Below are 25,378 nucleotides of genomic sequence, written 5' to 3' on the forward strand. Positions count from 1 at the left end.
AAGTTCTTTTGCTAATGATTTCACGGACGCATTCATGTAGTTTTCTTGATAGCAATATGTAAATGCCTCTTGTTACTGTTCCATACTTCCACACACAACTTCACTTCCTAAAGTAGCCCATAATCCTGATCTTTATCAGTGATGTCTCAACCAAAATTCTACAAGTACTAGTATACGCAATATAGTGCTTATGCCAAATGAGTTATTTGTTAATTATGTTGAGAAGTATTTTCAACTAATACTGTTTTTAGTAAAATGCCTATAGATTTCTAGGAAGTTGCCGATGGTTATCAAGCCAAATATTAATTATAGCAAAAGTCTAATTTTATAGAGATTTAGCTCCTGCAAAAAACAATGATGTCCCATTTGAATTCTATCATGCTATGCAGAAAAAGACTGTAGAAGCTCTGTTGTTTGTGACTTGTGACACAGATAAGCAATCTGAGTTTCATTAGTAAACCTTTTTTAATTTGAGAAAGGGAGAAATGAGTAAGCAGGAACTACTTATAAAAAGTATTTATGTAAATAAAACCCTTTAAAAGCAAATTATTTTGCCTAGGCAGAGGATTCATTAGAGTAATGTTAACATAAACAAATGAAATGAGGTTTTAGCACTTGAATTGTTTGATTCAGTAAAAATGACTGCAATTTTGTAAGAAAAACAATATAGTTCATCCTGATATTAATTCATTAAACTATTGACACAAAGCACAATATGAGAGATTTAAGATAAACAAAACATGATGTGTAATCCAAAATATATTATTACTGTAACAAGTTTGTCAATATGATTGTCATAACAGGAAACACGCATTCCTAGTTTTTCAAGAATTTGAATATTTTAATTCAATGGACTTGCATCAAATTTGCTAAATCATTTTCTTGAAGACTTTTTTCATGCATTTTTAACAAGTGAATTCATATTTTATTGCTATGGGATACATTTTTTTGCTTGAGAATTTAAGCGCAGTTATCAAATTAAGGTAAAGATTCCCTCATGGCAAATCTGATTCTTGGTGATTATATGGTCACTTCCATGCTGTTTGACATACTTCAAGAGTGTGAATTACTTGGTGTGGATTTTATTTTATAATATAACTCTCACTTGTGTTAATGATCTTTAAAGCAAGGTGGATTGCAATTAGAAAAAAATGAGGTAGAGTAGGAAAGGCTGTATCACACAGTGGTGCAGTGTCAAAAAAAATGTGTTTAGGGGAAGATGTTAAGGTTTTGTGTTTTTTGTGCTGAACCTAATTTATGGCTTGCCCTGTAGTTTTTGTATACTTTCTACTTCGGAACAATTAGACAAGACTCAGAATATTGCTAAGCATGAGCCAAATTTATGTGTGGTCCCTAAGATATAGGTTGTTCAGTTCTTCTAGTCACTGATGCTTTTTTAACATCAGTGCACAAAAGATAAGAGGGTAACATCCTTATTCTACTTGAAAATGTTTATGGGTACCAGGCATGATGTTTGCATGCAGCCTTGATGTAGATCAAGCTAAGAGTGTACACCTTACAGCAATACTTCCTCAAAAAAAATTGTGATTTTGTATGTCAAATAAGAGGTAAATTATCATAAAATATATGAGTTATAATACTAAGTACACTGACTTAATTTAATTTTGCATGTAAATGTTTTCCCACATGACAAGCTGGCGAAATGTCACTGGAAACATCTATATAAGTATGTGAGAATTTTCTTTTTAGGAACAACTTCATTGTTTTTAAATTTGGTTCTCTAAGAATGGCAAATGGCATTTTGAATCACTTACTAAAGGCTTGGATAGAGAAAAGGTCTAAAGTAATATTAAATGAAAATGTGATTAGGTGGGGGCACAGAGTGTGCTTATCTTCAGTCCTCCCCTCTGAGCCTCCCCTCAGAAGAAGGTGAGTGGCCACACAAAATATAACCTTTATTATTTGCATTTCATTCATTAATCAATTGCTGGTTGATTGCTCAGACATCTGTTTTTATAGGGAACTTACAACATAAAGAATGGTGTAAGGCAGGGGTGTCAAACTCAATTTCATTGAGGGCCGCATCGGCATTGCGGTTGCCCTCAAGGGGCCGGGTGGGTGTGGCCTGGGTGGGCGTGGCCTGCTGGGTGGGCGTGGCTAGAGTGCGTATGGCCTACTGGGTGGGCATGGCCAGCTCTACATCGTTCGCATCAAGGGTGCCTATGGGGGGCCTGGGCAGGAGTGGGACAGATCTGAGGGTCTCTGGCAGGAGGAGGGTCTCTGGGCCAGGGCCAAGGCAGTGGGGGCCGTTCCCTCACTGTTTCCAGGATGGCTTCGTGGGCCACATGAAACCACTTCGCGGGCCGGATCCGGCCCCCAGGCCTTGTGTTTGACATGTCTGGTGTAAGGTCTCCTGCTTGAGCTGGGTGTTGGACTAGAACAGGGGTAGGCAACCTTGGCTCTTTTATGACTCGTGGACTTCAACTCCCAGAATTCCTGAGCCAGCATGGCTCAGCATGGAAACCTCTCCCTTTCCCCTCAGCATAGCTGACTCAGGAATTCTGGGAGTTGAAGTCCACGTGTCATAAAAGAGCCAAGGTTGCCTACCCCTGAACTAGAAGCTCTCCAAGCTTCCTTCCTACCTTGTTCTATGTTCTAAATGTTTGCTTGGTTGCCTTAAAATTTTAAGGCACTACCTCTTTTCACGACAAATCAAAATAGGTCATCCTTAACATTGCCATTTTTAATAAAAATAATGAAAACTATAGGACCGTGAATTTTTAAAGTGGCCAAGCCATTAAAAAACTAGCTTTGTACCAAAAAGGAATGGAAAAAGGAAATATGGGGGGGAGAGGAGGGCCTTCCCTAGTGCAGAACAAAAATATAAAGTCATTGGTGAATGCTTAGCCTATGAAAGTTTGTGATCTGTTTATTTATACTCATGCTGGAAACTTTTTTCCCTTTATGGGATGAAGAATGAGCAAGTTGAGAGAGAGGGATTTTGCAAGCAAAGAGTTTCTGTGACGTATGGAACTATGATTGCAGGAAATATTCCAAAGCCTGGTAGACTTTGGACAGAAGTATGTGCAGACTCAAAAACAGAAATGGAAAGGTAATATTAATTAAATGAAAATACTGCTGTCGGGCTTACAGACTTTTATTGTGTGTCTAGGCTGGGAAATGTGGTGGAGGGGGCGAGGAGCAGCTCTTACTGCACGCCTAGGCATAAGTGCTCTTTTTGACGGCACACTGTAGATTGATTGTAGTTTAATTTAAAATGCTTTGCTGAAACATGTGTCTCCTGTGACGGCAGGAAGCTATCCTGTCCTGACATTTGAGCTGGCAGTTTCTGTTTCAACAGAGATATTTTAGACTGTCTTGTAAATTGTGTGCATGCTATAAGAATATGAAAGTAGTAGCATGGACAATCATACATGAAAGTGTTCCTAAACAGGGAATCAGTGTTCCTTTTGTATTGTTTTGCTTTTATATTTTTTGTACATTGAGTTAAATCTCTGCTGGCTGTTTTACCATTTACAAATTTAGGAATGGTGTGTGTGTGTGTGTGTGTGTGTGTGTGTGTGTGTGTATTGACATAGTCTGCTACAGAACACAGGGCCATCTCACCTTTCATTATAGAACAATACAGAACTATCAGATACTAATTATAAGCAGTGATATTTTTAAATGGTTATATGCAAACCCATCTCAAATGCATGCATTTACTTCGTATCTTATAATTAGATGACACAATCTTAACGTGAAACGTGAGTCTACGCTAAAAACTGATTCAAGACATGTAGTGCATTCCCCAGGAGAGTATGATATACTGTTTCTGGTATTTGAACAGCATCTCTATATTTTTAACTTCTGGTAAGATTTTAAATTTTACATTGTTTTTCCCCCCTTCTTTTAGAAAATGAAGAAAATGCCATAAATGGGGAGGATGACAAAATTCAGAAAGATCCCTATTTTGTGGAAACACCTTACGGCTACCAGCTTGATCTGGACTTTCTCAAGTATGTGGAAGATATACAGAAGGGAAATACTATTAAAAAATTGAACATTCAGAAGAAGCGGAAAGTGACACCACCTTTTGCTACTGTCAAAATCGCTTCGAATCAGTACAGTGGATGGACATCAAATGAATCTCTCTCTTCATCCAACAGTGATGAAAACAAACATTTATCTTTACTTTTTACAGCCCAAAGCCAATTAGCAGGGACAACTTCTGCAAGGCCATCCTTGGCATTTGAAGCCTCTCCAAGCTTCCTAACTATCCCTGAAAGCAAACCATTACTTCCTCCTTCGCCACAGCTGCCTAGACACAACCTTCGAGTTACAAAAACTCTCATGGAAACACGTAGGAGATTGGAGCAGGAGAAAATTGCAATGCAACCCATCCCTGGAGAAACTCGGAGGCCTAGGCTTTCCAGTTTTGGAGCCACTGGCTCAACCGGCTCACTTCCTTCTTTTGTAGGATCCAGTAGCCAGAATCAGATGTGCCAGCAATTTCAGAATGGCTATCAAGGCAATGGAGATTGTAATCTTTATTTGGCCTCCTCCTTGGGCAGTTCTATTCGGCATAGCCCCTTGAGTTCAGGAGTATCAACACCTGTGACTAATGTGAGCCCGGTGCACCTACAACACATCAGGGAACAAATGGCCATTGCCCTCAAACATCTCAAGGAACTGGAGGAGCAAGTCAAAACCATCCCTGTACTCCAGGTTAAGATCTCAGTACTTCAGGAGGAGAAAAGACAGCTGGTGGCAAAGCTCAAAAGCCAAAGAATGGTCAATCAGAATGACACAGGCACTTTCAGAAAGAGATCTTACAGTGCAGGAAATGCAGAGCAGTGGAAGCAGCTCTCTTCTGTCAGAGGAGGAGGGGAGCTTTACATAGACTGTGAAGAAGATACGGGGAATGTAGGGCATAGTACAGAGCAGGTAGAAGAGTTCAGGCAGTTGACTGCTGAAGTGCAAGCCCTGGAGAAAAAGATCCAGGACAGCAATTACGATAGTCCCTCTGTGCGAAGCAATCGAGCAAATGTAGCAAAAGAGAATAGGTCGATTGCTGTTGGTGCAGATGAAAGTATGAATGATATTGTGGTATATAGCAGAGGTTTGAGGGCATGCAGGGATGTAGCAGTGGGAACAGATCTGAAGACTAAAGATTTTATTGCTGGGGTATCAGAAGAAATGCTTGGTCTGTCTACTGAAGCTGAGAGAGAGATAGAACTTCAGCATCAGATGATTGAATCCCTTAAAGAGAAAATCTACCGGCTGGAGGTTCAGTTGAGGGAAGCTACTTACGACAGGGAGATGATCAAATTAAAGCATGAGCTTCAGGCAGCTGGATCTAGGAAAAAAGCAGACAAGGCATTAATGGCACAGCCCCTTGTCTTCAGCAAAGCAGTAGGCACAGTAATGCAAACGAGAGACCAAATGGTGGGGAATCACGTGGATATTGTTGATTCATGTGTAGGGAACAGTCCCCAGATGAGTAGCATTGGTGTATTGTGTAGGCCTATGTTGCAGAGTTCAGCTGTGGGGCCAGATGTTCCCATGAATTGGTGGATTGTGAAAGAAAGGAATGAAATGTGTGATCGTAGCATTGGGAGTTATGTTGAGACCCACAATAAATGTGTGGGCACAGAAATTAGCTTCTGTGAAGCCGGAGTCAATACAGAGGAATTAGTGGACAGCCTAAGCCTGCATAAGACAGAACCACAACTCAAGGAAGTATGGTCACTTGGCAGTAGAGACTCTTTGGATCTGACATTCTGTCCTCCTAAAAAGACCACATCTTGCAGCACAAACACAGAGACTGCTTGCAGAGCCAATTCTGGAATCATGGCAGTGCCTTGTACAATTAACCAAGGAACCAATACAGTATTAGAAAAGGCTGATGGATTCACCAACACAGAAATGACTACTTTGACAGATTCCAGCACCAATACTTTATTGAGCACTTCCGATAAGCAGACAAACACTGTGGCTGTGGAGTTGAAGACGGTGGCTGTCGGAGATGGTAGGGTTAAGGATGTAAATACTGCTGCTAAAACCCGTTCCATTGGTATAGGAACTTTGCTTTCTACCACTGCTAGCTTTGATAAATCTTCTCTAACAAAGACCAAAGACTGTGGAGTAGGGCAGATCAGTATTCATGAGAACTATCTAGTTGGATTAAAAGTGAGAAACATTGCCTGTGGTCCACCACCAGTTTCTCTTGCGCCACCCAGTACAAGAAGCATTGGTGTTGGGGATGATGCTATGGATGATTCAGGGAACCCCGACACCGAGAATGCATTTCCTCTGCCCGAAATAAGGACTGGCCTGGACCATTACATTGAACGTGTTCAAAAGCTTGTTCAAGAACAGCAGATGCTCCTTGCCGAAAATTATGCTGAACTAGCAGAAGCTTTTGGAGAACCTCACTCACAAATAGGTTCTCTCAATTCGCAGCTCATCAGCACTCTATCATCTATCAACACAGTCATGAAATATGCAAGCACAGAGGAACTGCGCAGCCTAGAAGTACCAAAACAATGCATGGACAAACCTACTACTACAGGTAGGCAGAGTTTATTGAGTCTGAGCTGTTGTAGAGCAGTCTGCCTTAAGCTGCAGCTTCTGAATGTATGGGGCTTTGCAGCTCCTTAGTATAGTGTCTGAGAATTAGGAACGCTATTGTTTGATTCTTCAGAAGATCACTAAATATCTTTCCTTCTCTCTCAAAACAACAAGAAGGAGTATGATAGCCCTTTTCCAGCTAATCTTTTTTTTACAAGCATAAAATATTGTGAGCTACAGCCACCCAGTGCTTTATACCTTTTAATAAAATTGGTTAGCTGGAAGGGGTCTACTAGTCCTGTCATGATTTTTGGCTATCATAAATCAGCACAGCTCTCATATGTTTGAATAATAGAGATGACATAGACTAGTTACCAATGGTATCAATACATGATATTTAAGTTAGCAAAAAAAATGGGATTTCACCTTTATTTAGAAAATATTTCAAGAAGATCTAGAACAGGGGTGTCAAACTCGCCGTGTCACGTGATGTGTCACGACATATCTCGACTTTTTCTTGTTGGAGCTGGGGTGGGCATGGCTTCTGCGTGACGCATCTGGCCCACGGGCCGGCAGTTTGACACCCTTGATCTAGAAGATGATGTAGCATGCTATAAGGGCAGGATGTAATTACACTCTGCACTTCTGCAATATTTGTTCCCCTTGTCTTTCCAAATTTCCAAATTCCCATAATGGCATGAATTTATCTGAAACACTGCTATTTATTTAAAAAAAATGATCTGTTTTCAAAGTCATGTTCTAAATACAGGTACAAACTGTTAATGCCAAATGTTAGTATTTGTGTAAGAGAGAAGAAGAAGGGAAGCGGCACCTGACCTTTGCTCCTTCTGACGCGGTCTGAAGACCTACCTATTTGAACAAGCCGGCCTGGCCTGATGGGGGATGTGCTGGGGTTTTTATTGGGGATTTTTATATTATTCTACTGTTTTTAGCTCGGGCTCTTATTTAATTCTTTTTTAATTTTTGTATTCTGTATTTTTATATGTGCCCTGTTCACCGCCCTGAGTCCTTCGGGAGAAGGGCGGTATACAAATATAATAAATGAAATGAAATGAAATGAAGTGGTGGCTCAGTGGGTTAGGACGCTGAGCTTGTCGATCGGATGGTCGGCAGTATGGCGGGTCGAATCCCGAGTGCCGTGTAACAGAGTGAGCGCCTGTTACTCGTCCCAGCTTCTGCCAACCTAGCAGTTCGAAAGCACGTAAAAATGCAAGTAGAAAAATAGGGACCACTATGGTGGGAAGGTAACAGCGTTCCGTGCGCCTTTGGCGTCTAGTCATGCCGGCCACATGACCACGGAGACGTCCTCGGAGAAGCACTGGCTCTTCGGCTTTGAAACGGAGATGAGCACCGGCCCCTAGAGTCGGAAACAACTAGCACACGTGTGCGGGGGAACCTTTACCTTTTTTAAGAGAGAAGAGATGCAGGTCACTGTCTGTAATTTTTTGTATTTAATTAATAATATATGCCTGCACAAAATATTGTACAGCATTAGAAGCAGTCTAGGTTTTTGTATGATTCCTCCTGATTGCCTCGTCTTCCTTTAGAAGAACCCCTTTAACAACATCTTTGTAGCACTGCCTCTTTTTTTTTAAAGCCAACTTTGGTTACAGGAGCCACAGTATTCAGGAGAAAGGGGAAGGAGAGGTTTTTCCCCCTAAAATAATTGCTTTCAGATGGCGAAGAACATCTGCGGTCTCAGAATAGAGGCAGGTGCTATCTAAAGCAAGGGTTCCAACCTTTGCACCTTTGACTTGTGGACTTAAAGCTGGCTGGGGAATTTTGGGAGTTGAAGTCCACAAGTCTTAAAAGTTGCTAAGGTTAGAGACTCCTGATCTAAAAAGAAAAGTCATTTCTAACTCACTGAGAATCAGGATTCTAGAAAGTTGGGGCTGCTGTGAGCCTTCTCCATTCTAGATTTCACCTGCATTTTTCTAAAATGGTTTTTAGAAAATGGCGATGGTTTTTCCTTCTGTCTTTCATTGCAATCAATCATATTCTACAGGCTTTATTTTCTTCCAACTCCCAATTATTATTTTTTTATTTCATCTTACAGTTAGCCCTTGACTTATGACCACAATTGAGCCCAGAAGTTCTGTTGCTAGGCAAGACAGTTGTTAAGTGAATTATTTGGCCCCATTTTACGACCTTTCCTTCCACAGTGGTTAAGTGAGTCACTGCAGTTAAGTGAGTAATATGGTTGTTCAGTGAATCTGGCTTACCCGTTTGACTTCGCTTGTCATAATGTTGCAAAAAGTGATCCCATGACCCCAAGACACACTGCAACCGTCGTAAACATGAGCCAGTTACCAAGCGTCCAAATTTTGTTCATGTGACCACGGGGATGCGGCAAAAGTTGTAAGTGAAAAACGGTCGTAAGTCACTTTTTTCAGTGCCACTGTAACTTTGAACGGTCACTAAACGAGTGATTGTAAGTCAAGGACTACCTGTATTTCTATTTAATATTGTTCTCCCTTTTCACATTCTTCTCTCAGTGTTCTAGCTCTTTTCCCTTATTCCAGACATGTCAAACACAAGGCCCAGGGGCCAGATCTGGCCCGCAAAGTGGTTTCATGTGGCCCCCGAAGCCATTCTGGAAACAGTGAGGGAACGGTCCCCGCTGCCTTGGCCCTGGCCCAGAGACCCTCCTTCTGCCAGAGACCCCCACATCTGTCCCACTCCTGCCCAGGCCCCCATAGGCACCCTTGATGCCAATGATATAAAGCTGGCCATGCCCACCCAATAAGCCATACGCACTCCAGCTGCGCCCACCCAGTAGGCCACGCCCACCCTGGCCATACCCACCCGGCCCCCCGAGGGCAACCACAATGCTGATGTGGCCCTCAATGAAATTGAGTTTGATACCCCTGCCTTATTCTGTCTTCATCCAACAATCTATTCGGTTGCGGTTTTTGCTGAAAGGAGAGAGAATAATGTTTGTGTTTTTGTATGAAAGAGAGGGTTGTGTGCCTGAGAGTGGTTTGTGTCGAGATGTCTTCATGGAATATCAATCTTGATGAAAAGAATGCCTTCTTTTACAAGCAATTGATTTTAATCACTGTTACTTAATTTAGTCTTTATGTTTATATGGCCTCTGCCCTAATTGAAGAAATGGTTTATACTACACAAAGATTATGATTAATAACTTACACATGATTTTATACATGAGGTTGCCCCAAAATACTAATACACAAGGAAAAGTTTTCCAAGGAGAAGAAACCCACTTTAAAGTAATAAATAGGTGGGATTTTTGTTAACCCAGATATGGTTATTGAGACTTTTATCTCCATAGAGCTAAAAACATGGATCAGCTGCTATTGGGCCGTTTCTCTTAATTTCTCATACTTTCCAAAAATACAAATGCAAACTTTACTCTTATATAAATGCCATCACTTTTAATACAGGAGTATTATGTAAACAATGTGTTAGTTTAAAGCCAAAATAATACTTTACTGATTTGTTCAGTACTTGACTTCTGTTGTTTTTGTTTCTCCTGTTTCTTACTTAATTTGATGATGAAAACCAGTAGTTTGGTAAAGATTTTATAAAGCAGTTTTTAAGAACAGGATTTAAGGAGCTGTGTAGGCTTTTCATTTTAAAATCTGAACAAGAAAAAAAACGGCTTTCTTTCCTTTGGTCAAATATACCCAAAACAATTCCTTGAATACTGAAAACATTATCTGTAGCTGTAGTTTTCTTCTTTTTTTTCTCCCAGACCTCACACTTAAATTAAAGGCTATAGAACAGTAGTTTCATGTGTCAAACAAGCATCCAAGTTCTTTTGCAATCTGGGACTGTTTTGCAGTTGCATTCCTATAATCCTGAAAATGTTTTCCTTTTTCCTGGTAAGGAAGTAGCTGCAGTGGAAACTTCTTGTTATCCATCTGCAATTGTTTAGGACATTGAACTAAATGAAAAAGCAAAACAAAATTGATGAATGGTTCTGCCACTTATTGATGGGGAAAAAGTATGTGAGATAAATTCAACTTCTCCAGCTGCTTTTAGTGTCTTCCAGGAAGTGCTCTACAACTAGGACTTGGCATTCTGCTCCATTTCACTATATTATTTGCTATAATCCCTTACTTTATTTTCCAATGTAGCCTTTTACAGTATGCCACAGATACTTCTACAAGAAGAAACTAGAAATAATTATAATCAATATGATAAAGGCATATCGCATCTCCTTAACGTTCAATGTTATCCTTACGACGGAAGATTGACTGAAGTATTTTTTAAATCGTATTACTTATTTCAACCCACTCTGGTTCTCATACTGTAGCTTCTTGATGATAAACATTCAAGTAAACAAGCTGTACTGTGTGGGTTGCATTAAAAGATGTAAAACAGCTGTCCTATGTAATAATTTTTCACATTTTAATGAATTTGGGTTTTTTTAAAAAAAAGTTTTAAAAAATAAATCAATAAAGTTTCAAATGTTACCATCTGAAATTGTTTTGAGGTCATGTACCTCACTTATAGTGTCTGAAAAAATGAGATGGTATTTATTAATTTATTTATATTGCTATTTGTATGTTTGCATGTGAAAAATATGTTACTTCTGTCCTTCGTTAGAAACAAAAACAAAAACAGGAAGGTTACTTTTACTAACTCAAGATGACTGTGGCTCTCAAGATTTTCAAGTAGAAATCATTTTAACAAATACTATACACCAGGAGTATCAAACCTTGGCAACTTTAAGACCTGTGGACTTCGACTCCCAGAATTTAGCTAGCCATGTCTCAAATATTGGAAGGTTTGAATTTGTGTATAGAAGAAATACTAACCAAAAGCATTTTTATTTGGCAAAATACAGTTTAGTAATGCCTTTCTTTTCCAGTGTAAGGTATTTGGTTCCACAAGGCGACTCAGTAATTCCCATCTAATTCCAGGCTCTTCAAAACTGAACCTGGGGCAGGAAATCGGGACCATAAATGAGGAAAAGACTGCAATCATTGGAATGAAACAGGACCAAAAGATTTTGACTTCCCAGGATAGCACATTATCTTCAATTAATCTTACAGATGACCAGCTTGCTTCTGGGCTTTATGGTAATTCTTGTTATACTATCCTTTGCTCTGGTTATGTTATTTTTATTAAATGGGTCGGTCATTTCCTAGTATAGTTCTCAAGTGAAATGGTACAAAATTTAGGTCATGTAGGAAAATTGTAATTGGTCTATGGAGAGTTATGCTTATACTTGAGTGGTTTTAATATATTTGGTCTCTGCCCCCCCAAAAAAATTGCTGATTAAAATTTGAATATTGAAATATTGAAAAAAGGGTATATACATGGGATACTATCTTGTCTAATGCATCTCAATAGCTTAAGATGTGTGTTGGGAAATTAGTATGCATTTTGTTAATGAAAGCATATTTTATGTATATCCATAGCTTCTTTCACCTTTGTTTTTGATTTATTGCATCTGCCTGGTTATCTTGTATATGGTCCTATGCACAGTTTTGAACACGCATTTCAATTGGCATTTAATTGCCTTTTTATGATATGGTTCAGGAATTATTTTACAAAAAAGATATTGGTTGGAAAGTTGGCTATGTAATTTATACTCAGGAATTATTTTAATAATCTTGGAAGCATGTTCAAACTCTATGCTCAATTTTTAAAAACTCCATAGGTGACTATATACCTAAGAAAAATAATTTAGTTTATTGCTAATGACTAGAGAGTCAGTTTGGTATAACGATTAAGACAGGGATCCCAACCCCCGGTCCATGGACCAGTATCAGGCCACAGCATTCCAGCAACCGGTACACACAAACAAGCAAAGCCCCATCCGCGAGATGGAGGCAGCACACTAAAACATGCACCCTCCGGTGCATGGAAAAACTTCTCTCCGCGTAACTGGTCCTTGTTAAGATACCAGATTAGAAACCAGGAGACTGTGAGTTGTAATCCAACCTGAGGCACAAATCATCTGGGTAACATTAGACCAGTCACTCACTCTCAGCCCTAGGAAGAAGCAGTGGGCAATCACTTCTGACATTGGGCATACTGCAGATCCCATCAGCCACAGAGTGTCAATTGACAGGAACCGAAAGACAAGGTATTTTTCTGTTGTAGCCCCTGCCTTACAGAATATTTTCCCCTGGGACATTACAATGGCCCTAGCCCTGATATGAACACTCTCCTCCCCTAAAGAAAACCCTGCTAAAATTTCAAGGCCATTGTAAAGATATTAAATGAACATGTGAGCGGGGAGGAGGCTAGTACCATCAAACTTCCAAAGCTTGGCCATGATGTTTTCATATGTGGATTTCCATCCCTTGTATGAATAATATATGTAACAATGCTCTAAGGTGGAAGTACAACTAGGATAGGCTGCTTGACCATATGGCCCAGCTGTGGTGTGTGGGAGATCTGAACTCTCTGTCCATGAGTTTATTGCATTTTTTAAAGTTGTCATTGGCCAGAATAGCTTAACATCAGCATATTGACAGTATTGATACTAGTCGTTGTTAAGATAATTGCTGTACTTTTTTCGGTAGTGTGTGCAAATGATGGTATGTTGAAGTCCATCATGAAGAAAAAAGACGGGAAAAAAGATGAGAATACAAAGAAGAATTTGCAATTTGTGGGTATAAATGGAGGGTAAGAGCTTACAGTTCTAAAATTAAATTTTGTTCTGTCTTCCAAGTCTATAGAAGTAAAATTATAGTCATAAACTGATACTTGACCATAAACTATATCATAAATCATTTGCTCCAAGACACATCATTTCAGTGAAATCCAAATTTTGTACAACGGTATCTTTTCAGTCTTATTTTCTCCCCACAGGAGATGTTGAGATGGGCCTTTATATCTTTATCTGAACATAGTAGTTCCATAGTAGTACTAGTTCTAGTTTTCCTGATCTTCAGCAACAATATTTTGGGAGTGAAATGTTTTAATCATAGCTTGTTTTAGTTAAGGTTTTTGAGAATTTCTTAACAATGAAACCATACTTCACTTTATCCTCCACTTCAACATCTCCCAACAGAGAAGCTGTAATTTTCGAAATAAAATGGGTTTTCTCAAACATATATTCTCAGGGGACAAATGGCCATTGCTTTGCCTGTTGAGGAATGAACTTTTAAAACACTGTGGAAAAAGTGCCAGATTTCCAGGTACTTTTCCAATTAAAATATAAACAAACTAGAGTTTGGAAACCTAGTGTAGCCATGAAAGAGAAATATTTAGAAGCTGTTACAAAAACAAAAGGGTCAGAGGCATACCTCAAATTCTGGGGAAAGGAGGTAGTTTTAGGAAGAAACTTACACTAAATCCTCCCTCATTGAAGTAGAAAAGACGGTCCACTTGCAAGGTTCTATTAATATGGCCTATCAATGTATCAGTAAAGCCTACTTCTAGTCTTTTTTTGGAGTCTGTTTCTCAATCTGGACAATCTCAAAGCGCTGACACTTCCCAAGGCTAGTATAATCTGTAAGGCACTAAACTGGAGAAAGCCAGGGTGTAGAAAACTAGTTGCTTTAATTCTGAATATGTATTTAATGGTACATTAATAAAAGCCATTTTATCTCCTAGGTATGAAACCACATCGAGTGATGATTCTAGTTCGGAAGAGAGTTCCTCTTCAGAGTCTGACGATGAATGTGTTGGGAATGATTATGTTCAGATTGAAAATTCCAGCGTACTTGAAAGGGAACAAAAGCATAGATTAAACAGAAAAGATGTTCAGTCTGTTCAAGCAGAAGAAATAATGCATGTTCAGGAGCCTGAACCTGAGGAAGTAGAAATCCGTGAGAGGTATGATGTATTTTCTACATAATGCAGAAATTAGAACATGTTTTGATTATCTAAAATTTGTCGTAATTCTCAAGGGGCCGATATTTTTAACTTTTTTTTTTTTTGGCTAAGCAACTTAAGGCCTGCATTCACAAAACAAAAGTTTAAGCTTCCAAATTGCTGCATGTTTACTGGACAGAAAAACAGATACTGAAATGTCTTTGTAAATACAAAATTCAAAAAGTTGAAAGCTACCAGCAGTCCTTTAACCTCGCTCATAATGCACATAGAAGTCACTGTGTTAACAGGAATATGGAGTATTTGAGAGCAGTGAAAGCTCCAATTTTTTTTGAGATTGTTATTCTTGACTACTTAAACAGAGAAATAATCTGTATTGTGGTAGAGTCAATATATCAGGCTAATGTTGAGGTTTAGTACATGCATTCACTAACTTATATAATCAGCATAACTTGGGCTTGCCCAGTAATCCCATCAAAAAGATCAACTGTTCAGGTTGTACTTTAGTTTATTGGCCATTAACTAGTCCATTAATGCAGCCTGGTGCTAGTTCAGAACTTAAATTCCCACCTGTGGATTTGATGAAAAGGAGAAATAATTTCATACAATTTGGTACCTATTGACTTTAAATATATGAATGATTTTGCTCAGTAGCGTTGTGATGATGTTAAATAGAGTGTAGGGTGAAATGGAAGGATGGGGATCCTGAAATGTAAATACAATGACGCAGAGCAAAAATTCCTAGGAAGCCATCCAAGTAATGCCAGAGTGGCTGTAAAGGTGTTGCACCCAGAGTTTATACAACCATAGGGCTGGAAAAAATACCTAATTCATCCAGTGTTGTTGAAAATATGATCCTCAAAAGATGATCATCTGTCTAGTTCATGCCAGACTTAGGTAATTACAGCTTGAATGTCCTGAGGTAAGCCTTACCAGAAGTAAATTTACATTATGATAAATACCTTTTGTAATATATATGTTAAGACAGTACATTTTTCCTTGTATCATAGAAGGCCTGAATACCATGTATCTTCATAAAAGATACACACTTATCTTCTGCAGAATTTTGTATTGTTTTAAAAAAATCAATGAGTAATATAATGTTGATTAAAAATAAAGAAGAGTTTGTGTGACATTGCTTTATATTGTTTGAAAGTTTGGGGTAGATACTTTAGTACCACTAGCTAGTACCTAGAAGGTGGACTGTCTCCTCATCTGCTTCTCAATAAGATGCATGTTGTATTCTTGACCTAAAACCCATAAAAATTCACTGTTTCTTTAAAGAGAAACTCCCATACGCTTCTGTAGCCAAAGTAGATTACACATTTTAGGAACTGCTAAAGAGTTTGCTAGGGTATAATTCCTCTAAATTAGGGGTCCCTAACCCTGGGCGGCGGACCAGTACCTGTCTGTGATTTGCTAGGAACTGGGCTGCAGTAGTGAGTGAAACTTCATCTGTGCATGTGTGCTGGATCTAGGTAGCGTGCGGAAACCCACCCACCCCAAACAGCTGCTCTAAATTTTTAAAAAATCTAAACATGCCTCTTGCCATCTTTTTTCAGATACGAACTGAGTGAAAAGATGCTGTCAGCATGCCATTTTCTGAAAAACAGCATTGATGATCCAAAAGCCATGAGCAGTAAAGAAATAGTAAGTCTGAATATTTTCTTTACTCTCATTAATCAAAAGGAAGAAGTTGTTGCAACTTATCAAAGGTGTCAGTGAGAAAGTAGTATAAAAATCATCAATCTTCATGTTACAAGTTTTTATATTCCTGAATGTCTCATATAATTCATGACCAGGAGAGGAGAGAAGGCACATGTTCCTGGAGGTGGCAAGATACTGTTCTTTTATTCAAACTTGTTTATGCAAGAAAACTAACTGCTCCACAAATCTTGAAACATAATGGATTAACGTAGGGCATATTTCAGTGCTAAGATAAGCAGACAGGCTGAAATAAAGTTATTTAATCCCTTCAATTAGTGTAGTGTGGGCTTGTTTCTGCAGTGCTAATTTTAGACTTCAATCCACTTGCCTTCCTCAGATTTGCTACGCTGGTAGGTGGTAGAGCCAAAATATATACTAAAAATGCATTGCACAGACTTGGCTAAAATCTCATTGCATTTAAAAGCAGCAGTACAATCCACTTAGTCATGCTCTTGATCTGGATGCTCCTAACAAGTGTAGAAAAATACTTGGGGTAGGAAGTGAATGTTCCACTTGACTACGAAAGTGTATCTGTTTTGATGTGGAAAGTGCTTCCTGTGTTGCCAAAAATAGAAATGCATAGTCTTTTCATCCCTTCATTTTTGAAAGTGTATTTATGGTACACAAACAATTTGAATGGAGCTATTTAGTGAACTCTGTGTCTTCTCTGTGCCATTTTCCTTCAACTGGTTATATACCTTTAAATGAGAAACTGTTGTATATACAGAAATACTGTTGAATTTTCACTGCCCTTATCAAACAACAGAGTTAGGAGCTGTGGTTAGAATGCAGTATTTCAGGCTAACTCTGCCCACAATCTGGAGTGCAATCCTGACGGGCTCAAGGTTGACTCAGCCTTCCATCCTTTTGAGGTTGGTAAAATGAGCACCCAGATTGTTGGGGGAAATACACTGACATTTATAAACTGCTCAGCAAGGGCTGTAAAGCTGTATATAAGTGTAAGTGCTATCGCTAAGTCCAACTTACCTGCCTTAAAATGGTGTTTCAAGGTCATCTGTCAGGTCAAAACAGAGTGTGTGTGTGTGTGTGTGTGTGTGTGTGTGTGTGTGTATGTGTGTAAATTACTAACAAAGAATTAAAGGGAAACAGATGCATTTCTGACTCTTTAGTCTTCATCAGTCAGCTATACCCTTCTGAGATTCGAACCTGGGCTGATTGCATATTAGGCAGTGTTATTTGCCTCTTGAGCCACAAGGTCTCTCTCGCTCTGTTAGCTTTCTGCAAGGGAAGATATGTTTCAAATGTTAACTATTTAGATTACCTTGCTAGGCCCCAAACATGGGGCAAATCTTTATTTCCTGTTTTCAGCCTATCTTGAAGGCCATCGAACAGGGTGCATGTTTTAGTGTGCTGCCTGCATCTCGCGGATGGGGCTTTGATCCAGCCTGTAAAGAAAATATTTACATGATTATGCATGTAATAGAATATGCTTTATTGATTAGTCAAGAGGCCATATCAAAACACAAATTACAAGATAATAAGACCATACATAACAGACTAAAAGACAAAGCTAAAAGAATATACAATTTATTTCTGTTTCACCCCTATAATTTACGCCAATCAGATCCGTGTATGCAGTTCCTAGTTGTACAGAACTACTTTATGCATTTACAATGGCATCTTTTATTATAATGTCATATAATTGGAAAAAATAGGATTTGGAAGATGTCAGGAAGGATTAAATTGAGCAACCTGATAAGAATGAGAGAAAATACAATAGAATATATGATACTAGTGTACTAATTTAAGGTCTGTATGTTGCATTTGAAGACATAGCATTTTCTTAGAATATCTCTTTCTATTTTCTGTTCATTATATTTAGTGTTTTGGGGATAGAATCTCCTGGAGAAAATTTTAACTATTGTCACAAAGTCAACGTCAACTTGGCACATAATCAAGCAATCAGTCAATACTGACAGTTACTTTTGTATAGATTTGCCATGAGATATTTTTAAACAAACACCAGAAATTATAAGAAGTAAAACTATTAAAAAGAAGGACTTCATTATACAAAAATCTATGTAAATTAAGAATAGGCATCCCCTTTTTTGCCCATTTTCTACATTTGAAATTTGGATTAATTCTTACAAAACCATAGCTGTGGCCAGCAATCAAAAAGCACCAGTGGAACACAAACAAACCATTGGGCGGCACCACTCTCCATGGCTGTGTCTTGTCCCTGGGGAGAAAATTGGGCACCTGGGTTTAGAATAGTTTGTTTTTAAATACAGGGGGGAAATGCTGGCTTTCATCTACTTTATTTTCCCTGTGAGGGTGAAATAACTTATAAATAGAGCTTTGCTTTGAAGCTTTTTTTGCTTGATTTTGGCAGAGATTTTGTTTAAACACCATCCAGCATGAGTGGTTTCGTATATCAAGCCAAAAATCAGCTATTGCTGCCATGGTTGGGGACTACATAGCTACTTTCGAAGAGGTTTCTCCTGCAGTCCTTAGACAAATCATCAACATGGCAGATGGAAATGGCAACACAGCTCTTCATTACAGCGTCTCCCACTCTAACTTTGAAATTGTGAAACTGCTTTTAGATGCAAGTAAGTTGGCTAGTCGTCAGTTTTGGGTGGTTCCTTGTATATATATTGCATCTAGAACCAGCAGATTATTCTCAGTTGGACTCTTAAATATAGGGGGATTTAATAATAATTAATTTGTCATATATTCAAATGACTTAAATTGATTTTGCATTTGAGCTATTGTCCCTTTGGAAATTATTTCTTTAGTTGCTAAGAATTCTGTTCCTAACTACAGTACTTCTTTAGTGGTGATAAGGCCCTCCAAAAAAACACCATTCTTTAACACCTCTAAGCCATTGAGTTAAAAACATACAAATATGTCATTTCTGGAAGCCTTAGAAATGTGAAAAGCATTGCTAAAATATTTATATAAGGGAGCACAATAAAGTGCAGTTATTTTTTTTAATTTAAAGTTATGTAATGTTGATTTGTTTATGAGATCTTCCCTACTAAGACTTCCCTGTGTACCTGAAATTCTGGCCAGAAACTGGTACTTGTGGCAGTTCATAGAATTTTAGAATAATTGTCTTTCCGTTTACTGTCTGTAGCCATTGCATAAACTGTGGCTTTGTGCCCTTTTTCCAGCCCTCCTATCACGCAAACTATAAAGAGAGAGTTGTTCTCTCTACTTGGCTGAAGAACCATTCCTGTCTCTCTTTTCTCCTTTGCAAATTCTTCTGAATCATCTTCATTATGTAAGCAATTGCTGCCCTTGGAAAAGACGGCTCCGATAATAGTTGATTCAGTTCTTTTGCACAATTGTGTCTTCTGAGCTTTCAACTTTCTCAAGAGGTTCTCTCATCGATCTTTTTGCAGATGTCTGTAACGTAAACCACCAAAACAAGGCTGGCTATACTCCTATTATGCTGGCCGCCCTTGCAGCTGTAGAGGCAGAAAAAGACATGAAAATAGTGGAAGACCTCTTTGCCTGTGGAGACGTGAATGCGAAAGCTAGCCAGGTTGGTCCGCAGCAATCAGTCTCAGTCATGCAGAGGCTGGAAGATGCTCCCAGAAAAACAGAAGATCCTTCCCTAACTTGCCACCACTGGTCTTCCGGGGGGGGGGGGACAGAGAGTTTGAGGGGCTTGTGGGAGCTGGGGTGATACCTGCTTTAGGAAGGCTTCAAAAGAAACAGAATAATCTTGCTTGTAAATACAATAATCCCATATTATATATATATATTTTTTAAAAAAAAGATTTGGAGTAATTTCCCAAATTATTCATTTTGTTGCCTGACATTAAAAAAAACCCATACATTTCAACTATAGTTTTGTGGGGGAGGGGGGGAAACCTTTGGCTTTACTTGCAATTTCCCTTTACTGTCTTCAGAGAAGACATATGATAACTAAAATTAGTGAAACTGTAGCTATGCAAATCCACCACTGCTTGATAAAAGTGTGCTTCACACGTTTGTATTTATATTACTGGAGACGACCAAAACATTTCTCAAGGGGAAAACCAAGTAACATCTTTTAGACAAGGTCCTCACAACGTGTCCTGCTCAGGCATCCTTTTTTCCCCAACTGGGAGCATAAACCATAGTACAATTTGAAATGTAAAGTACAAGATCCTGATTGGTGTCTATTGGTTAAATATTACCTAGAAAACGTCTATCGTCACTTGGAGTTTTTCTTTAAAAGTACATTTACAAAGAAACCAAATGAATGTCATCCCTGAGCATTATTAATATAAACTCTTTAAAATGCTGAGAAGTGAATTACCTTGTATGAAGCCTTAGAGGCAGAAAATGGCTGCCTGTCCAGAACTACGTAGAGAGTTTGTATATTACATGTATTCTCTGCAAGTGTGTGTGACAGAGCCACATTTAAGCATATGATGATCCTTTAATTGGGTGTGCAATTGTGCTGGTGTACTGGTGGTGTTCTCTGTTCAGTAGAATTCTCTGTTGTGAAACTCTGTTCCCAAAATGAGAGGGGCTGTCCTTTTGTTTCGTTTTCCTGGCATGCAGGCTGGTCAGACTGCTCTGATGCTTGCTGTGAGCCACGGGAGAATAGATATGGTGAAAGCTCTGTTGGCTTGTGGTGCAGACGTCAACATCCAAGATGATGAGGGTTCCACTGCTTTGATGTGCGCAAGTGAACATGGCCATGTGGAGATCGTCAAACTTTTGCTAGCTCAGCCTGGATGTAATGGTACCCTGGAAGACAATGTGAGTGGTTTGCTTATTATTTGCATCCCACCCTTATTTTATACAGCTCAAGGCTGGATACAAAATGGTCCTCACCTCCTGTTTTTCCCATAGCAACAAACTTTATGTGGTGAGTTGGCTTGCAAGAACGACTGCCAGTTTTCTCCTCAAGGGAGAACTAGATAGATAGATATATAAATAATAATAATAATAATAATAACTTTGATCTTCCAGTTGCTAATCCTGCATCTCAACCACCACGTGACACTGGCTCTCCATTGCCTCTATAGACTGCCATTATTTCATCACACTCCACTTTATCGTGGCTGAAACCGTTTTAGGGTAGAAGTAAGCAAACTGAAAATATGCATCTGATGTATTTGAAATCCAGCAGTCATTAAAATACTTGAATTCTGTTTGTTTGCCAGTTACACACAAAGGCACCTAGCATTCAAATCTGAAGCAAGCAAAGATGTTTGGGTCTGGTAGAACAGGGGTGTTAAACTGGCGGCCCACGGGACAGATGCATCACATGCAGGCCACGCCCACCCTGCTTCCGCAAAGGCAAAAAACTTCGCAATACGTCACATGGTGCAATTGAGTTTGACACCCGCGTGGTACAGGCATCTTCTCTGTACTGTTTTTCTTACAGTGGTGATGCATTTGCTCTGATCATATGCTTTTTGTCTGGCTGGATTGATGGAATGATACTCTAGCTCTTTCCAGGATCAACTTTTTTTTTAATTCTGCAGAGATCTCTTTTGACAAAGGCATATAATTAATCAGAAACCCATGTTATGAAGAGGAGACTCTGGCTACCATTTTTTATATGGCGTGTGCCTTACAAATCTGTCATACCTGTCATTTTATTGATAGGAAATCTAACTCAACCTATTCCCATTAAAAAATATCCAAGGTTTGACGTATTTTTTCCTAGTTTGAATATCGGCTCAGTGTCTTCAGTAACACATGCCACAATATACCTCTTTACTGTTTTTTAATCTTATCTTTTTTCAATAGATAAAGATATTCTATTAAATTTAGATGAAGCTCAGATCATGTGTTAGGTCACAGTTGTTTGATGGATTAGTAGATGACAGAGAGGGAGGGTAGAGCTAAAATAAAAGTAAATGCTGTATTAAAACAATGTCCCCCAGTGGAGGCTTTAATTATATTCAATTCCAATGTACCATGGCTTTTATCTTCAAAGTACAAGTATGACAGTCATACATGTAAATAAAAAACAGCTCTTTAGAAGCACTAGAAATTAAACACAGGTTTCATTTAATGGGAGTTATCACAGACAGTGTTTCCATTTTTTAATTTAAGGTTTTGTTTTCTAAATTTTTCTTGCTCTCACTGTCCTGAAAGAGTGTTCTTTTGTCTGGAAACAATCTCAGAATTATTTGCAAGATTTTTATAGTAATAATCCAGCACCCTGGTTGGGAGAAATTTGAAACCCATGGTGACTGCTGAATTGCTTCATAAAACAAAATCACAGCATTTACCTCTTAGTTAAAATTAAGTGGGTTTTTTTTAAAAAAGGACTATTATTGTGGCTGATTTATATTACAGGAAATTAACCAGAATAGCTTTTAATATATCAAAGTTGGTAAGGATTTTTTTAAAAAGAACATACACATATTCTCCTACATATGCTAGCATTGTAACTGCTTCAGTCATAACAACAGGAAGCTCTGTGAGATGTAAGTCTAGTGTCAGGTTGGGAAGTTATTTATTTATTTAGTATAGGGCATCTAAAGAGGTTATGCAATCACTGATGTACAAATTTAATTTAAAGTGTATGTACATACATACATACATAGCATAAAATACAACGTAGGAGATAATATAAGATAAAATCATAATAAACTCACCATAATAAAGAGCCATAGACTTTCTGTGAGATAAGATATTATAATTTAGCATCTAAAGAAGCTAACCATCTTAACTTGTTCTGGTATGGCTGCTGTGAGATCATGCCAAGTACCTTGAAATTTCCTGAACTATATGAGGAAGCAGTGATCTAAAAAGACAGACATGTTTTATCTCATTTATTTTCTTTTTTCTTAAGGACGGCAGCACAGCACTTTCAATAGCTCTTGATGCGGGGCACAAGGATATTGCTGTTCTCCTCTACGCTCACGTAAACTTTTCAAAAACTCAGTCCCCGGTGAGTGGCATAAGTTGTATTCCATGTATTCTACGATTTATACAACCACTAGTATATAAGGCTGAGTGTTGAGAGGATTTCTGAGTCTCAGGAGGTCCTATAAGTTAAGTCTTCTACCCCCAGGCTAGAAGCTGCTAGGTCAGGGGTAGGCAACCTTGGCTCTTTTATGACTCGTAGACTTCAACTCCCAGAATTCCTGAGCCAGTCATGCTGGCTCAGGAATTCTGGGAGTTGAAGTCCACGAGTCATAAAAGAGCCAAGGTTGCCTACCCCTGTGCTAGGGGATGTTCTTGATAGGTGTCTTTTTGCCATCATGGCTATTTATGAGGAGAAATCCCTTCTTGTCCCTTTCTATTGCTATTTTTCTTTCCACCATCTTCTATTTCTGGAACTGTATCTTTGCAAAACCAACTCCTATAGCCACCCTTTTTTTTAAAGCATGCACTATATAATAACTCTTTTTGCTTCAAGTGTATACTTAGCTTAGCGGCACCGATCCAGCATAGTAATTCAACATACTGAATGGTTCTGTGACTTTGTGTTCTAACTTTACTAACACTTTTTTTTTGTTTCTTTTCAGGGAACTCCGAGGCTTGGAAGAAAGCCTTCCCCAGGTCCTACTCACAGAAGTTCATTTGACTGATAATGCAGAGAGATGTGTAAAACTGCCACATCCTCTAAGCTGCTAGTGATTACTGTTTTACAGTGACAGATGTTGAATGTAATCGTCATGTGCCTGTACTCACCAGCAAATTGAAAGCCGATATTTAGAGCTAGAGTAGCGTCTATAAGGAAGAGGTTAAGAAGCACTCTTGCTGATAAGAGAAAGTTTACACATGGTGTGGCTGCCAGCTGATACTTCAGATCAATCCTCACCACTCGGATTGGTCAAGCTCATCCATACTGCAGAAACTTTTAGGTTTTCAATAAGGTGAAAGAACCTGATATGATTACAGTTTGCCGGATGGATGACTTGCTGTATGGGAACAACTGTCATAAAGAAATGGTTCTCTGCTGCACCATAGGTCACCTCAAACCTTAAAAGTCCCCTTTTGTTCCTATTTTCAGCTTCCAGAAAATAGCCTATCTTTGCTGCCGAATATATTTTGCTGTTACCTACATACAGTTATTTAAGCTAGCTGTTTGTTTATGACTGTACTGTATTACTTTGTAAAGGTATGTTCTCTATATTTATATTTGCTACTGTTGGGGTGTTGGCAAGAATCCTTTTATTATACATGTCATTCCAAAATGGTTTTGATTGTGGTTTGAATGCTTTTATATTTAAAAAGGGATAATTGTTTAAATTTGCCCTTTTGGAATGTCAGCTGGTGGTTTCATGGCTTAAACAATAAAAAATAGATCATTATGGCCTGAATTGGCTAAATAAATTGTTGCTGCCAACTTGTATAGCTTTTCTATAACAGAATCACTCAGTATTTTTGACACTTTGAATTCCAACATAACCAAAATAATACTTTACACATAATAGTAATTATTATTACATTTTTATTAACTCCATGATTCCTAAGATGTTGGAAGATGCTATTCTCTAGTGAATGCAAATGTAGTTCTGGGCACCTAGAATGCTTATTTTCTTGCCTTGTTCTCTGCATCATATGCGTTTTAATGTTTGAAGTGCCTTAGATTCTTGCCATATTTTCAAAATAAAAAATTCTTTAGCTTATTATATTCTGTGAATTTTTTTATTGTTGGCTTGTTTGGGCTTTTTTGGGGGGGATTTATGGAACTTGAAAACCAGGAAAACTTTTTTTAAACTTCTGTTTGGTTTAGGTAAAGGTAAAGGTTCCCCCGCACATGTGTGCTAGTCGTTTCCGACTCTAGGGGCCGGTGCTCATCTCCGTTTCAAAGCCGAAGAGCCAGCGCTTGTCCGAGGACATCTCCGTGGTCATGTGGCCGGCATGACTAGACGCCAAAGGCGCACAGAACGCTGTTACCTTCCCACCGGAGTGGTCCCTATTTTTCTACTTGCATTTTTACGTGCTTTCGAACTGCTAGGTTGGCAGAAGCTGGGACGAGTAACAGGCGCTCACTCTGTTACACGGCACTCGGGATTCGACCCGCCAAACTGCCGACCTTCCGATCGACAAGCTCAGCGTCCTAACCCACTGAGCCACCGCGTCCCTGTTTGGTTTACATTGTATCAATACTACACATAAAATTTGAGAGGTAGAAGCTACAATTTAAAAGGAATTTGAATGTATCAGCCTGCCTGCAATTAGTGCAGGTTCGCATCCCACCAGGCTCAAGGTTGACTCAGCCTTCCATCCTTCCGAGGTAGGTAAAATGAGGACCCAGATTGTTGGGGGCAATTAAGCTGACTTTGTAATAATGCCGCTTGGGGTGTGTGTGAAAGCCCTAATAAGCAGGCATATACATAGAATGAAGGCTACTGCTAAGCTTGTAAGCTGCCCTGAGTCTTCAGAGAAGGGCGGGATATAAATGGAATTAAAATAATAATAA

At 38.8% G+C, this 25,378-nt stretch overlaps 1 protein-coding gene across 1 annotated transcript; it reads left to right on the top strand.

The window, feature by feature from the left end:
* Nucleotides 1–4,259: 4,259 nt before the first annotated feature.
* On the top strand, nt 4,260–25,149 carry KANK1 (KN motif and ankyrin repeat domains 1). Its single transcript, XM_081316434.1, has 10 exons — nt 4,260–6,535; nt 11,445–11,603; nt 13,059–13,161; nt 14,095–14,316; nt 15,876–15,963; nt 18,374–18,593; nt 19,389–19,531; nt 20,542–20,742; nt 22,796–22,894; nt 23,475–25,149. The coding sequence occupies exons 1-10, from the start codon at nt 4,315–4,317 to the stop codon at nt 23,535–23,537; spliced, it is 3,519 nt and encodes a 1,172-aa protein (XP_081172560.1). The 5' UTR covers nt 4,260–4,314; the 3' UTR covers nt 23,538–25,149.
* The last annotated feature ends 229 nt before the right edge of the window (nt 25,150–25,378 follow it).

Source organism: Vipera berus, assembly GCF_964194415.1.
Source record: "Vipera berus genome assembly, chromosome: 2".
NCBI lineage: Eukaryota > Metazoa > Chordata > Lepidosauria > Squamata > Viperidae > Vipera > Vipera berus.